The 17,009-nt window shown below is 34.7% G+C and overlaps 1 protein-coding gene across 8 annotated transcripts in view; it reads right to left on the bottom strand.

The window, feature by feature from the left end:
* USP45 (ubiquitin specific peptidase 45) overlaps nt 1-17,009 on the bottom strand; it is a 71,727-nt gene that overhangs the window by 22,999 nt on the left and 31,719 nt on the right. For 6 of the 8 annotated variants that reach the window (XM_026511749.4, XM_048226151.2, XM_044388856.3 and 3 more), the window contains exons 8-9: nt 15,530-15,660; nt 10,288-10,375 (exon numbers count right to left, since the gene is read on the bottom strand). In XM_026511749.4, coding sequence (XP_026367534.2) covers nt 10,288-10,375; nt 15,530-15,660 — 219 coding nt within the window. Of the gene's footprint in view, nt 1-10,287; nt 10,376-13,444; nt 13,515-15,529; nt 15,661-17,009 lie in introns of those variants that run through there. The other 2 variants (XM_057311171.1, XM_044388857.3) reach the window with 2 other exon arrangements.

The following is a 17,009-nucleotide window of genomic DNA, read 5'->3' as shown; positions in this document are numbered from 1 at the left end:
GGGTGTTACCAATTTAGTGGGAAAAGCATACTATACAGTGTGGATAACTGTAGGACAGTCAAATGGGAAAAAAGAAAATATTCTGGGAACAGGATAAACCTCAACAGATCAAGATTTAAATCTAAAAATGAATTATAAAGTACTAGGAGAAAACATGGGGAAATTCTTTTATAACCCTAGAGTAGGAACGCCTTTTTTAACCATGATTCAATATCCAGAAGCCTTTTAAAATGAAAAAGACTGTTAAATTCAAAACCAAAAAATTTCTTAACTTTTTTACCAAAAAAAAAATATATATATATACACACATATATATATATATGTATATATATATGTGTGTATATATATATATATATAGCCAAATTATAGGCAAAATCAAAACACAAATGACAAACTTGGAGGCACATTCTCTCCCTAGCACACAAAAAGCTTTTAGAAATCAGCAAAGAAACACAACTCAGCAGAACAAGGGGCAAAAATAAGAACAGAGGAAAAGATATTCAGCTTCACTGAAGAAGAGAGAAATGTATACTAAAACTGCCCTGAGATGCATTTTTCAACCTAGCAGATTGGTAAAAATTAGAAAGTTTGACGAAACAGTCTTTTGGTGAGGCTGTGGGGAAAGAGACTCCCTTACATGGCATGTAGCTAACAGAAGTGAAAATTGTATGCCTGTGGAGGATATCCAAATTACAAATGTATATGTCATTTGATCCAACAATCTCATTTCTATATGTATAGAAAGTATATATCTATAGATATACTTACATACATGCAAAATAACACAGATACCTTATTCATCACAGCATTACTCATAAAAGCAAAAACACTGGAAACATACATATAAGGGAGAATCAATAAGACACTGGTTTGATATGTTCGGCTAAAAAAGAGAGAGAGAGAGAGAGAAGCTTCCTATCTTCTGATATGGAAAGACTGCTACACTTCACTAAGTGAAAAAAGACAAAACTGCAAAATTGCAGAAAGTGTTCATACAGTATATGCCACCTTTTGAATAAAAAAAGGAGAAAAATACACACACACACACACACACACACACACACACACACACACCCACTACCACTACCACCAAATGAGAGCATAAACAAAAAAGACAACATAGTTTACAGACAACAGCAGGGCCAACGCATAAGAGAGACAAGAGAATTCGCAGGAGCACAGTTAGAGGGAATTCCAGAACAACACTTGTATATCAAATGTGGGAGGCAACCAACGCAAACTGAAGCAATGAAACCGGGAGACAGACACACTGTCTACACCAAGATCCCCTCTGCTACTGCACCCTGCTTTAAATCCGGGAATGAGCTGCTAATGTCACTCTCCTCCCCGTGCTCTGCTGTGCATCAGTGGAGGGTACACATTACCTAACCCAAAGGTGTTCTGCTCTATTCCTGAGAGCAAAGAAGTGGGTCATGACGAACTCAGAAACCGAGAATACAGAGCAGTCTTTAATCTTTTCGGACCAGAGAGCTAGCATCTGGTCTCTCCTACAACTCTGTCAGTTGCTTTGACTTTGACAAGCATGGCTCAGAACACATTCATGATCTTGCCCACTGACTTCCCCAGAAAGAACTCTTAGAAATTCTGGGACACCAAAGCCAGACTATGTTCCAGAGATTCTCTCAATCCCTCTTCTTTGGGGAGCCCTCATCTAATAATGGCAATAGGTTTGTGCTTGCTAACCAGTTATGCAAAAGTAAACAATCCATTGTTTAAGCATACATAGGTAGCTCTCAAAACTATATGACAATGAAAATGATTACTGTAAAAGAAAAATTGTTTCCTCTGATGAGGAAGACATGTTTCAAAAGAAAGAACATGTGGCTTCTATGGCATTAAAAACATTTTATTTTTTTAAGCTCTGGGTGTGTGGTAAAGAAGGTTTCTAGTGGTAAATGACTTTATATTATGCTTTAAACTATGTATGTATCTGTATACATCCTTCTGTATGTTAAGATACATTTCATGGTAAGTTTTTAATACCTTCCCCCAATAATTGTGAAACTAAGTTTCATTTATTAACTGGCCTACGATCAGCACATTATATTTCCTAGAACTGCTCACTATTCTCTTCAAGTATATTTTGAAAGTTGATGCAAGATTCAAAAACTTAAATATATACAAAGAAAGGTATAAAAGTAAACATACAGCAATCCATGCCATGTCATACTATCTTGAAATATATGTGAAAGCCAAAATCATAAAATGTATCCCAAAAGCTATTAAATATTGAAATAATCTCCAATTCAGATGCAATAAATTTGAAAACTGATATAATTCAGATATTATCTGAGGTATAGTTGACTTTTATACCTTCAAAAAAGAATTTATTGAACAAAAATAAGTTTAGAATGGTATGAATTCCATGCAGAACAGACTTAAATAAAGATTCCAATAAATACCACATTCACCTGGAAATATTTAGTATAACTGTAAAAAGCCTCTCCAGCTAGTAAAGATAAAGAACTCTAACCCAAATTATAAGTTTATAAGTTTATTTCACAATTTGAATATTTTACTAACTCAAACATGACTTTCAATATGATTTAATGAGCCTTTGCCATTTTCTGAAAGGTAAGCTATAATGTCAAACTCTTAAAAAAGAATAAAAACAATGGAGTTGTTTAAATTCTTAACTTTTAAACTATTAGATATTTGCTTTTTTATTGTATCTTAGCCACAAATTTATATTCTCTAAACTGTTAAAGGAGTTAACTAACAGGTAATTCATCAAGTTGAATAAAATAAGTGAGTTTAGGCCCATCTACAACCTCTGGTTGTTGCGAGTCATTCTTTGAACCATTTAAGTTTAAAAAAAAAAAGACACACACACACACACACACACACACACACACACACACTTTGGCCAGGGAGCTGCTAACAACTGCAGCACATTAATCAATTAGCAGTGTCAAAGTTCAACTATTTCAAATCTCCACCATAAACTTCTTTCAAATATAAGAATGCATAACACTCATGGTTTAAAAGTTAGCTGAGTCAGTCTGCCTTTAAAATAATCCTAACCAATAATGTATCAGTGATATACCTTTGGAAATAAAAATATAGTATCGTTAATTGGTGATAGCTCAAATTAAAAGAAAAAGAGTGAAGAAGCACATAGTTGTAAGTTGAAAAGACTGCCTATTAAAGAAGTTCTTACAGCAAATTTGATTTTATTTTGTCCACGAAAAATTTACAATTTTTGCACAAATAATCCCTTTAGCACTCTATTTGGCAAGAGCATGGTATAGCCCTCAACTTTATACTCGTAAGACAAAGCGTTTAATGAAACATTATGAAAGGAGGTCAGTAGTTTTTAATCATTACTACAAGATTCTGGTGGCAGACATAACGCTGTAGCCTTTCTTCAATCAAAACACACATGGCAGTGACAAACTACAGCAACAGCACGATTACCAGCTGTGGCGTTCCCAGGCCAGACAATGCAGCTCCTGCTTGGGGACTCACTGTAACTGACTGCACGACTGTCCTTGCTTACGAGACTGAATAAATCCACAGCCCTGACATTTTAATTCTGCCACACCATCTAAAACCCTCAAACAGAGGAAGGTAAGAGCTTTCAAATAGCCATGTTTCCCACTGTACTGAGCTCTTAAGATACTGCAAATCCTAATGCACCATAATGACAAAGCAATAATTCAACTGTAACAAAGAATGCGATCAAGTAAGAGAAGTCAAATAGGTGAAAAAATGACAGGAATGGGTTTTATAGCTTTATTTTAATATCAACAGAAAAAAAAACAATGTAGAGAGGTAATTTTTAATTCCATTTACAATGATTCATGACCATGTAGTAAAAACATTCTTACAAATCATAGTAGAAAAACAATTGTTCTAGAAATTGATATTCTGACTCTTAAACTAACTCCTATATCATCTGTAGGCTCAGAGACATCAATATGCATTTATCATTATTTAAGATACAAGTTTCTGTTTGTATCTCTCCCCACCTTGCTGCCTTGTATCGACTCCCTCAACAAGAATGTCAATATACCAAAGTTACTGAAACAGATTTAATACCTCTTCAAATAGTGAAATAGTTACGGTTAAATTTTAAGCAGCAAGCTTAAAAACATATTATTTATATTGGTCACTGATGATCAAGCATTAAAACTACACTTTAATAAGCAGTCCTATATAGAATTAAAAAGTACAATTCATTTGGTAGAAGGATTTAAGTTTAAATCTCCCATTCGTGGTTATCAGTTTCTAAATCAAAGAAAATATGATCAAACATTTGCTCAGGAGGATTGTGCTAATGTCCTCAAAACTTAATTGTAAACCCCTTATTGATTTAAAACAGATTACAGGTAAAACATAATGTAGTATTATCCTATCAATTTATCAGTTCATTCAAATTGTATTCAAAATAACTGCAAATCCCCAAGAGACTAGGTAATATAACTTATTTAAGAAACTGTTCAGATTGAAGGTGAAGGACAGAGAAACATTTATCATGCAAATGGATGTCAAAAGAAAACCAGGGTAGCAATACTTATACTGGACAAAATAGACTCTCAAACAGACTAATACAAGAGACAAAGAAGAACACTATATAATCATAAAGGGGACAATCCAACAAGAAGATATAACAATTGTAAATGGTTATGCACCCACATGGAAGCCCCACATACATAAAAGAGTTCATAACAAACATAAAGGAACTAATCGATAATAATACAATAATGGTAGGGGACTTTAACACCCCACTTACATCAATGGCCACATTATCTAAACAAAAAAATCAACAATGGCTTTGAATGACACACTGGACCAGATGGACTTAACAGACATATGCAGAACATTCCATCCTAAATCAGCAGAACATACACTCTTTTCAGGTGCACATGGAACACTCCAGCACAGATCATATATTAGGCCACAAAGCAAGTCGCAACAAACCCAAGAAGATCAGAGTCATACCACGCATCTTTTCTGACCATAACACTATGAAACTAGAAATTAACCACAAGAAAAATCTGGAAAGACCACAAATACATGGAGGTCAAATAACATGTTACTAAACAATGAATGGGCCAACCAGTAAATGAAAGAAATTTTAAAAAGTACATAGAAACAAATAAAAATAAAATCACCACAGTCTAAAACTTTTGGGATACAGCATAAGCAGTTCTAAGAGGGATGTTTACAGCAGTACATGCTTACCTCAAGAAGCCAAAAAAGTCGCAAATAACCTAACCTTACACCTAAAGGAGCTAGAAAAAAGAACAAATAAAAACCTAAAACCAGCAGAAGGAAAGAAATAATAAAGATTAGAGAAGATATAAATGATATAGAAACTAAAAAAAAAAAAACAATAGAACAGCTCAGTGAAACCAGGAACTCGTTCTCTGGGGAAAAAAAAAAATCAATAAAATTGATAAACCTCTAGCCAGACTTATCAAGAAAAGAGAAGGGACTCAGATAAATAAAATTACAAATGATAGAGGAGAAATTACCAACACCACAAAAATACAATTATAAAAGAAGAGTATGTAAAACTATATGGCCACAAATTGGACAACCTAGAAAAATGGATAAATTCCTAGAAACATATAAACTACCAAAACTGAAACAGAAGAAATAGAAAATTTGAATAGATAACCAGCAAAGAAACTGAATCAGTAATCAAAAAATTCCCAACAAGTAAAAGTCCAGGACCAGATGGCTTCCCAGGTAAACTGTACCAAACATTTAAAGAAGAATTAATATCTATTCTTTCCAAACAATTCCAAAAAAATAGAAAAGGAAGGAAAATTTCCAAATACATTCTACGAGGCCAGCATGACCCTGATACCAAAACCAGATAAAGACACCACAAAAAATGAGAACTATAGGCCAATACCTCTGATGAACATAGAAGCAAAAATCCTCAACAAAATACTAGCAAACCAAATCAACAACACATTAAAAAAAATTCATTGTGATTAAATGGGATTTATTCCTGGATTGCAAGGGTGGTTCAATATTTGCAAATTAAGCAACATGAGACATCACATCACTAAGCAAAGGATAAGAACCATATGGTCATTTCAACAGATGCAGAAAAAGCATCTGACAAAACACAACATCCATTCATGATAAAAACTCTCAAAAAAGTAGATTTAGTGGGAACATACTTCAACATAATAAAGGCCATAATATGAAAAACCCACAGCTAATATCATCCTTAATGGGGAAAAACAGAGCTTTTCCCCAAAGTCAGGAACAAGACAAGGATGTCCACTCTCACCACTTTTTTTTTTTTTTTTTTTTTAAGATTTTATTTATTTATGTGACAGAGAGACAGCCAGCGAGAGAGGGAACACAGCAGGGGAGTGGGAGAGGAAGAAGCAGGCTCCCAGTGGAGGAGCCCGATGTGGGACTCGATCCCAGAACGCCGGGATCACGCCCTGAGCCGAAGGCAGACGCTTAAGGACCGCGCTACCCAGGCGCCCCATCACCACTTTTATTCAACATAGTACTGGAAGTCCTAGCCACAGCAATCAGACAACAAAAAGAAATAAAAGGCATCCAAACTGGTAAGGAAGAAGTCAAATGTTCACTATTTGTAGCCGACATGATACTACATATAGAAAATCTGAAAGACCCCACCAAAAAACTGCCAGAACTGATAAATGAATTCAGTCAAGTCGCAGGACACAACATCAATATACAGAAATCTGTTGCATTCCTATACACCAATAATGACCCAGCAGAAAGAGAAATAAAGAAAACAATCTGGGGCGCCTGGGTGGCTGTCACTTAAGTGACCAACTGGATTTCAGCTCAGGTAATGAAATCAGGGTCCTAGGATTAAGCTCCATGTCAGGCTCACAGCTCAGCAGGGAGTCTGCTTCTCTCCCTCACTCTCTTCCTCTGCCCTTCCCCCACCTCATATGCCCTCGCAGCCTCTCAAATAAATAAATCTTAAAAAAAAAAAAGAAAGAGGGGTGCCTGGGTGGCACAGCGGTTAAGCGTCTGCCTTCAGCTCAGGGCGTGATCCCGGCGATCTGGGATCGAGCCCCACATCAGGCTCCTCCGCTATGAGCCTGCTTCTTCCTCTCCCACTCCCCCTGCTTGTGTTCCCTCTCTCGCTGGCTGTCTCTCTCTCTGTCGAATAAATAAATAAAATCTTTAAAAAAAAAAAGAAAGAAAAGAAACAATCCCATTTATAATTGCATCAAAAATAAGATACCTAGGAATTAACCTAACCAAAGAGGTAAAAGACCTGTACTCTGAAAACTATAAAATATTGATGAAAGAAATTGAAGATGACACAAAGAAATGGAAAGACATTCCATCCACATGGATTGGAAGAATAAATATTGTTAAAATGTCTATACTACCCAAAGCAATCTACACATTTAAAACAATCCCTATCAAAATATCAATAGCATTTTCACAGAACTAGAACAAAAAATCCTAAAATTTATATGGACTCACAAAAGACCCTGAACAGTCGAAGAAATCTTAAAAAAGAAAAGCAAAGCTGAAGGCATCACAATTCCGGACTTCAAACTATATCACAAAGCTGCAGGAGTCAAACCAGTATGGTACTGGCACAAATACAGACACATTGATCAGTGGAACAGAACAGAAAACCCAGAAATGAACCCATAATTATACGGTCAATTAAACTTTGACAAAGCAGGAAAGAATATCCAATAGGAAAAAGACTTTCTTCAACAAACGGTGGTGGGAAAACTGGACAGCCACATGCAAAAGAATGAAATTGGAGCACTTTGTTACACCACACATAAAAATAAAACCATAAAAAAATAAAACCATAAAAACAAAACAAAACAAAAAACCCCATAAAAATCCTAGAAGAGAATACAGGTGGTAACAACTGACACTGGCCGTAGCAATTTCTTTCTAAATAGACCCCCTGAGGCAAGAGAAACAAATGCAAAAATAAACTACTGGGACTACATCAGAATAAAATCTGCACAGTTAAGGAAATCATCAACAAAACTAAAAGGCAACATACGGAATAGAAGAAGATACTTGCAAGTGACAAATCCAATAAAGGGGTAGTATCCAAAATACATAAAGAACGGATAACAACTCAACGCCTAAAAAACAAGTAATCCAATTACCAAATGGGCAGTAAACATGCAAAGACATTTCTCCAAAGAAGACATACACATGGCCAACAGACACATGAAAAGATGCTCATGATCACTCATCATCAGGGAAATGCAAATCAAAGCTACAATGAGATTCTCACACCTGTCAGAATGACTAAAAAAAAAAAAAAAAAAAAAAAACCACAAGAAACATCAGCCGTTGGTGAGGATGTGGAAAAAAAGGAATTCTCCTGAGCTGTTGGAAATGCAAACTGGTGCAGCCAATGTAGAAAATAGATGAAGGTTCTTCGAAAAGTTAAAAGCAGAACTATCGTATGATAAAGCAATGGCACTAATGGGTATTTACCCAAAAAATACAAAAACACTAATTCAAAGGGATACATGCATCCCGATGTTTACTGCAGCATCATTTACAATAGCCAAATTACAGAAGCAGCCCAAGTGTCCACGCACTGAAGAATGAATAAAGAAGATGTGATATATATGTATCTATATCTACACATATAATAGAATATTATTCTGCCAAAAAAGGATGAAATCTTGCCATTTGCAACAACAATGGATGGAACTAGAGTATAATGCCAAGAGAAGTAAGTCAGTCTGAGAAGGACAAATACCATGACTTTACTTGTATGTGAATTTAAGAAACAAAACAAATGAGCAAAGTGGGGGAAGGGGAGAGAGAGAGAGACAAAGCAAGAAACAGACTGTTAACTATAGAGAACAAACTGATGCTGACCAGAGGGGAGTTGGGTGGGGGGATGGGTGAAAGAGGTGATGGGGATTAAGGATGAACACCAGGTGATGTATGGAATTGTTGAATCACTATATTGTATACTTGAAACTCATATAACACTGTATATGTTAACTCACTGGAATTAAAATAAAAACTTAAAAATATAATGTATATATAAAACACATATATACATACATGTGTGTATACACACACACATATAAAGTAGGGAGATGGTTGAAAAGGAGTGACACCTTCAAAAGTTGAACTCAACTAATTTAGTATGAAAGTCAATAAACAGCCAATTAAGAACAGGATCGTAATAAACACTGTTTAGTAGGAGGAGGGAGTGATTAACTCATTCTTTAAGATAATTTACAAGAAAATATCAGAACCCTAACTCTCTCTTCACTGAAAGCTAGAATACTACAATATTACAACAGAAGGTAAAAAAAGAGGAAGGTCCACCTTGCCTAGTAACATGGTAATAGCTACCACAAGCATATGAGTACTTCATTTTCATATGGTTACTTTACCACATATTAGTATAGATTAAGAAGTGTACTTACCTTGAATGGAAAACAGGATTTCACTTATTACGACAATTATGATTGACAGGGCTTGCCATCTTTAATATCTTGCATTGTCTCTGAAAAACTGTATCCCATTTGCAGGACCCCACCAAAAAAAGATGCATTTCACCCATTTAAAATCTACTACCACCTAATCGATTAAGGGATAGGATTACAATGAACACTGTCTGGGAAATCTATCCAGGCCCTGAGCCACTCCTTCTCTTCTCAGAAACATTCCTCAATCCAGGAGGCGGGACCCCACTTCCCTTATTACAAGTGACGGATCCCTGAGCGGATCCTAATCCAACATGCGGTAACAAAGTTTCTCTCTTGCAAATTCAGAATTGGGATTCACAAACAGCCAGCGTTGTTTCAATATATGTGGAACTGCAACATACGCAAAATACGAAGATCACGTACTACCATCCAGAGAGAGAAGCACAGAAACAACTCAGTCTGTGCGGAGATGAATAAAGAAAATCTACAGAGCCAGAGAAATCAGGGAAAGAAGGAGAATGTTCTCTGGGTTCCTGAAAACCCTCCTGTCCCTATATCCCCACCTATACCTCCCTTCACCTAGATTCTTAGATTCTCTTTTATTTAAGCTAACTTGAATTGATTTTTTATTTATAGCCAAAGGGTATTAATAAAGGATAATAGGGTTGCAAAAGGGTAAAAGAAAATATTCTTTTAGAAGAAGAGGCAAAAAATATATAAAGGAATAAATAGGTAGAAAAAAATCAAATTACTGATTAACTTATCAGATAACTTATTAACTTACATTAAAATGATGGTAGAAATTAATTCCTTCAGTTTTGTACCCTCTTCTTAAAGAGTATATGTGATAAACTTAACGAAACCTGACCTTTGTTTCCTCTGTCCTCACTGCATCCAGCAGATAATGCAGAAGCTCCTGACTGTCCTGTTGCTGGAAACTTTTAAATCGAGGGGCCCTATGATTTAAAAACAAAACAGGGAAGGAAAAAAAGATCATTTCATCAACAATATATCTAAACATCTAAAATCATTTTTAAATAGCATATGGTCAAAGATTTGATTTAGTCCTGTTTCTACTAAGTAGAAAGACCAGATGTGGTCACTGTTCCAATTAGGATAATACCTTAAGTACACAGAGAATAATATGGCTATCATTTATCAAGCAACTACTACATGCAAGCACAGTACATGTGGTAAGCTTTACATATGTCAAGTCATAAAATCCTCAAACGAGCTTGGGATGCACTATTTTCTCTGGCTTATATACAAGGGCTTAGGGGGATTATTTATATAATTTGCAAGGCCACAGAGCAGGCCAAAAAACCCAAAACAAACAGTATTCAAACCCAAGCCACCGTGCTCTATTATCTTCCTACCTTGAATAACCAAAAGAAAAACAAGAGGTTAATTATATCAAAATAAAGAACTATGAACTGGTATCTCTGTGAATGTATTTATCTTAAGGATTTAACAATTAGATTTCCTTATATTAATTAAAGGATCAGGTGCTATTCATGGAGACATCAACAGAACAAATATTTAGTTGATTTCAGTAACCTTAAACAGTAGTATTTTCTGCAATAAACTCCAATACTAAAATGAGCATTTTGCATTAAATGAAAATAAGTTCTACATTTAGATAGTGCTCTAAGACGAAGAAAGAATTTTGTCTAAATAACATAAAGTAAGAATATGCTATGGTAGTTCAAGTTTACAATGGTCTCATTAAGATATGTGCAACCTACCTCATTTGATATGCACAGTAGTGCTGTTAAGAAATTCATAATTAATATGAACTCTGTTTACACTTGAGAAAACTGAAGAACAAGCCAAGTGCCACCGACATAAATGCAGGTCTTTAGATACTTAAGTCCAGTACTTTAATTCCTCATCTCATAATAAACATTCACCCCAATAATGCACTACTGTGAGTTCCTGGTGCTAAAAAGTTATATGAAATAGCAGTGAATCTAGCCTATAACAGGAGCCATAATTTCAATTACACACTCTTGTTAAGAAGTAGCAAAAGCAGCATGATGTTGAGAAGCCTCTGATATACTCCCTTGTGGGCTTCCCTTTCTACACGTGGTGGATATTGTTCACCTTCTAGTTCAAGAGTTGAGGACAGAAACCAAGATGGACACAAATCCCAACCCTATTTGGGCTTCCATGGCTGGAATCCGTATAAGGCTGAAACTGCATGACATGACACTTGTACTGTACGCATCAAGGAAGGTCAGTGAAATGGAAGAAGAATGCAAGGGGAAACCAGGGAATTCTTCAGAGATCCTCATCTCCCAGGTGGCGCAGAGAAGGACCAACAAAGGAGAAACTGTCTCTACCATGTCTCTGCCTATAGCTCCATCTCAACTATGCACAAAGCAGTACCGCCTTCTAAACCACTCAAGAAAATTTAATAAACTGAGATTGTTTTCTTTCTTCTTCTACCTGGAACTGTGTAAAAAATCCTATGATGACTTTTAGAGTCTCTAATGGAGCGTATCTGAGCTACCAATACAAAGGGACCTTCAAATTTAAAGAGAAAAAGAGGAAAATCAACAAACATACGAAGAGATTCACCTATGCAAAATGAGGGGAATATGAAATATACACAGGAAATGTACCTTAGTAAAAGTGTTACTGTGGGAAAGAGGAGAAAACTTAAAAATCTCAAGTTGTAAGAGGAAAATGTATGCATACTCATAAAACAGGAATAGATTATCAAGAAAAAGATATTCAGAACAAGAGAGAATTTGTGGAGATGTCTTGTGGATGAAGATGAATCAGTCTGTTGATAATCCAAAAACACTCTCTACTACAAGCATATTGACAAAATATAAAAACAGGAAACAAAAAAATTATATATATAATACACCTATATGTCAAAACTTACCCAATGGTATACTTTAAATATGTTCAGCTTATTGCATGCCAAATATACTTTTCTAAAGCTATTCAGAACATCCATTAATATAATTCTTGTATCAACAGATGAAAAAAATATTGTATTTCAACAGATGCAGAAAAAGCATTTAATAAAACGCAATATCCATTCTTTTTTCTTAAAAAACAACTAACATTTATTGTCTCATGGTTCTCTGGGCCAGGAGTCAATGTGTCCCAATGGCAATAAATAATGTTTATTTAAATAATAAATATTTGTTGGGTGCCTGGGTGGCTCAGTCTGTTAAGTGTCTGCCTTCAGCTCAGGTCATGATGCTCGGGTCCTGGGATCCAGCCCCGCAGTGGGCTCCCTCCTCTCAGCGGGGAGTCTGCTTCTCCCTCTGTTCCTTACCTCACTCATGCTCTCTCACTTTCTCTCACTCTCAAATAAATAAAAAATTTTTAAAAATAAATAAAAGAAATAATATGTCAGGTTTTTTTAAGGAATAAAATGAGTATTGAATGCTTTTATTCTTGATGAAAATTCTCAAAAAAAAAAAAAAACTGGGAATGGGAATTTCCTCAATCTGATAAAAGACAGCTATGAAAAACCTACAGCTGCTATCATACTTATGTGTGAAAGACTGAATGTTCTGTCCCCAAATCAGAAATAAAGCAAAGATGCCTTCTTTACCACTCCAACATTGTACTGGAGGTCCTTGCCAGTTATATAAGATAAGAAAAAAGTATAAAAGGATATATATTGGAAAGGAAGAAATAAAATGGTCTTTATTTACCAATGGCATTATTGTCTACACAGGAAATCCTGAAGAATCTATATAAAACGACCATAACCAGAAAGTGAATTGAGCAAGGGAACAGAAACAAGATCAATATATAAAAATAAAGTATAACTCTGTATATTTGGAATGTACAACTGGATATTGAAATTTTTCTAATGTACCAATTTACAATAAATAATATTTAAAAATATGAAATTCTTAAGGCAAATCTAACAAGACAGTGCAGGATTTGTAAGCTGAAAACCACAAAAATTGATGAGAAAAATCAAATACCTAAGTAACTGGAAAGATATTTCATAATCATACATTGGAAGACTCAACATTTTTAAGATATCCTCTCCAAATTGATCTCCAAATGCAATCCCAATTAACAAACTGATTCTAAAATTCATATAAAAAAGCAAAGGACCTGGAGTAGTTAAAAAAAAAAAAAAGGGAAAGGACAGTTTGAGCACTCATACTATCCAATTCTAAGACTTACTAGGAAGCTATGATAATGAGACAGTGCAGAACTGGGGTAAGGAGACATATAGATCAATGGAACAGAGTCCAAAAATAGACTCAACATATATGGCTTAAATCATCACCAGATTTTTAAAAAATTACTTTTCTTAATATAAATCTCCTTTTAAAGTAAACGTAATAAAGCAAATGCAATTTTTAAATATTTTCAAATAATGTTTGATCCAGTAATTCTATTTATCCTACAGATGCACTTTCACAAGTGCGATACACACACACATTAAATCAAATAAGTCATACCCACATGTACTAATACGGAAAAGTGTACAAAAACATATTAAGCTAAACAAGCAAGTTGCAAACAATTTGTATATATGTCTGTGCCTGCATAATCACTTTTGAAAAAAATAAATAAGGTACAAATAGTACTCTGAACTTTTATCCATGAGCCCCTATTATTTTAACAATTTTTAAAAATTATAAATCTTCATAAAACCAAAAAAAAGATACAAAACAGTTATTTTTGGCAGAGCCAAAAACAAATTTCGAAAGCACATAGAATCCTAAAAACATTTTAACTCTGTGAGGCACCAATGTCTCTGAGACTTCTAGAGGGCTTTGAAAAAAACAGCATTTGCCAACCAAACAAAACACAGAATAAACCCTCTATATTTTGTACTACATTCAAAATACCATGGCACATTTTGCTAAGTGAAATAAGCCAGTCACAGAAAGACAAATAACATGATGTCATTTATATAAGGAATCCAAAATAGGCAAATTCATTGAATCAGAGAGAGTGCAATGGTGTCTACCAGGGGCTGGAGTGAAGAGGAAATGAACATACAGGCATAATCAGTGGGCATAAAGTTTCACTCAAGCAAGGTGGACAAGCTCTAGAAATCTGCTGTTCAGCCTTGTACCTACAGTCAACAATAATATATTGTACACTTAAAAATTTTTAAGAAGTCAGAGCTCACGGTAAGTGTCCTTTCCACAATTAAAATTTTTTAAAAAAATTAACATTGGTACAGTTCTAGGAAATAAAATACAATATAACACCATAGCACAAATAACTAGCTTAAATTAAAATGAAATTTTAAAGCCTGGAGATATTTTTTAAAAATGCAAGTTCCCATTTAAAGAATTTTGTTTTCACATATTTTTAGTAATTGTGGACTGGGACTAGCTCACGAGCTCCATGACAGGGTCTATTTTTTAATATATTATACATTGTGTACCCTTAGATTCTAGCAAGTACCTGACACAAATAAGCTCTCAATTTTTTAGATGAAAGAATAAATGAAAGAATTAAAGTTAAGTCAGGTCCTTTATGGTATGTATTTATTTCTGGGCACACAAGGATTTTGTTTTTGAACATACAGTACTATCTTGAGAAATTCACTTAAATTCTATTTGACTTGAAGCTCAACTTTAAAACAAAGGAAGGCACCTGGCTGGGTCAGTTGGTAGAGCATGCAACTCTTGATCTTGGGGTCATGAGTTTGAGCCCCACATTGGGGGAGAGAGTGTACTTAAAAAAATAATAACATAAAAGTAAAAATAAGAAAACTAAATACAGATGGCCTATTATAGCACCTTTTAGATTTTATAATTATATAATTGTCTTACTTTTTGTTATTACATCATGGGCTTCTGAATCAGGACAGACCTCTATTTGAATCCTGGCTTTGTCACTATAAAACTAGGTACGCTGCTCAACTTCTGTGAGTCTCAGTTTCCTTATTTATAAAATGGGGATAAACAAGCACTTCTTCAGAGTACTATGAAATATAATTTACATAAAGCAGAGAGCTGCAACTAAATAAATATCAGTCCTTTCTCTTGAGAGTCTAGACAATAATAGCGATGTTACACTAAGAGTGAAACTACTCATATTAAGTGATACATTAGAATTTTACAACTCATAAGTATTTATATCAAGAATTTAGATGCACCCACTTCTGACAAAGCTGATTAAAAAGAACTTTAGGAGAAAGTGGTCCTTTTTCAGTTTCCTTCATGCTGTGAAGAAACACCAACAAGGCTGAGGTCAATGGTCCAGGGCTTGAAAGTTCCACTATTAATGGGTCCTTTAAAAACATGATCAACTCTATGTCAGAAATATGCAATATTAAAATTAAATATTATTAAAAATCTAAGAGTTATACTTTGCTTAAATGATGACAACTTAATTGCCTTAAGTGTATTAAGAAACTTTATTCCTATCTATATAAAAAGAACATTAAAAATGGAAAATGGAATTAAATGCCTTACCTTGAAAAACACAGGTATTCTCATATCCTCTGCCCCTTACTTAATAAAACTATCAGCTTAGGAATGAAATCACTAATCTTTAGTTGCTTGTATCTGTCCCTTAATGTGCTCTAGGGCACCTGGCTGGCTCAGTCAGTAGAGCATGCAATTCCATCTCAGGGTTGTGAATTTGAGCCCCACGTTGGGTGTAGAGATTACTTAAAAAAATAAAGTCTTAAAAAAAAAAAGTGCTCTCCTAAAAGTAAAATTACTTACCTACTTGATAGGCGTACATATTTGCATATGATCACAAATTACATTTATTAGCAAAACTCCATACCCTTCTTTTCCCCAAGTAGTTTGCTAATAAAATAAGGAATGGGAAATTATGTCACAAAATTGGTACACCATTCTCCCCCTTTACAAGGGAGAGACATAAAGCATGACAAGAGCAGCTAAAATTGTGTTAAGGAGAAACCCACTTTATTCTAGAATTTTCTCCCCACCAAGTTTTGTTTTCTAAAATGTTATCTTTACCAGTAACCCTCTCTCCTTACAAACAATGAGTAAAAAGCAGATCCCAAATATAATGTTAGGACATTACAGAACATTATTTTCTAAGACAACTATCAAATACGTTATCTCATTCATGTATTCTTGAAATACATGTTACATATATATTTCATACCAACTATCCTTAAAAATCTACCACCTAACTAAAACCACACAAAGGACAGGGTATAATGTTGCATAGCTTCTGAATATCAAAAGTGCTCTCTGCCACGTTAAAGACATGAACAGACATTTCTCCAAAGACAACATCCAGATGGCCAACAGACACAAGAAAAGATGCTCAACATTACTGATCTTCAGGGAAATGCAAATCAAAACAATGAGATATCACCTCATGCCTGTCAGTATAGCTAAAATCAAAAACATAAGAAACAACAAGTGTTGGTGAGGATGTGGAATAAAAGGAACCCTCGTGCACTGTTAGTGGAAATGCAAACAGGTGCAGCCACTGTGGAAGACAGTATGGAGGTTCGAAAAATTAAAACTAAAACTACAATATGATCCAGTAATCACTCTACTGGGTATTTACCTAAACAATACAAAAACACTAATTCAAAGGGATACATGCACCCCTATGTTTATAGCAGCATTATCTACAACAGCCAAATTATAG

Source organism: Ursus arctos, unplaced genomic scaffold, assembly GCF_023065955.2.
Source record: "Ursus arctos isolate Adak ecotype North America unplaced genomic scaffold, UrsArc2.0 scaffold_13, whole genome shotgun sequence".
NCBI lineage: Eukaryota > Metazoa > Chordata > Mammalia > Carnivora > Ursidae > Ursus > Ursus arctos.
This window is presented reverse-complemented; position numbering and strand designations above follow the sequence as displayed.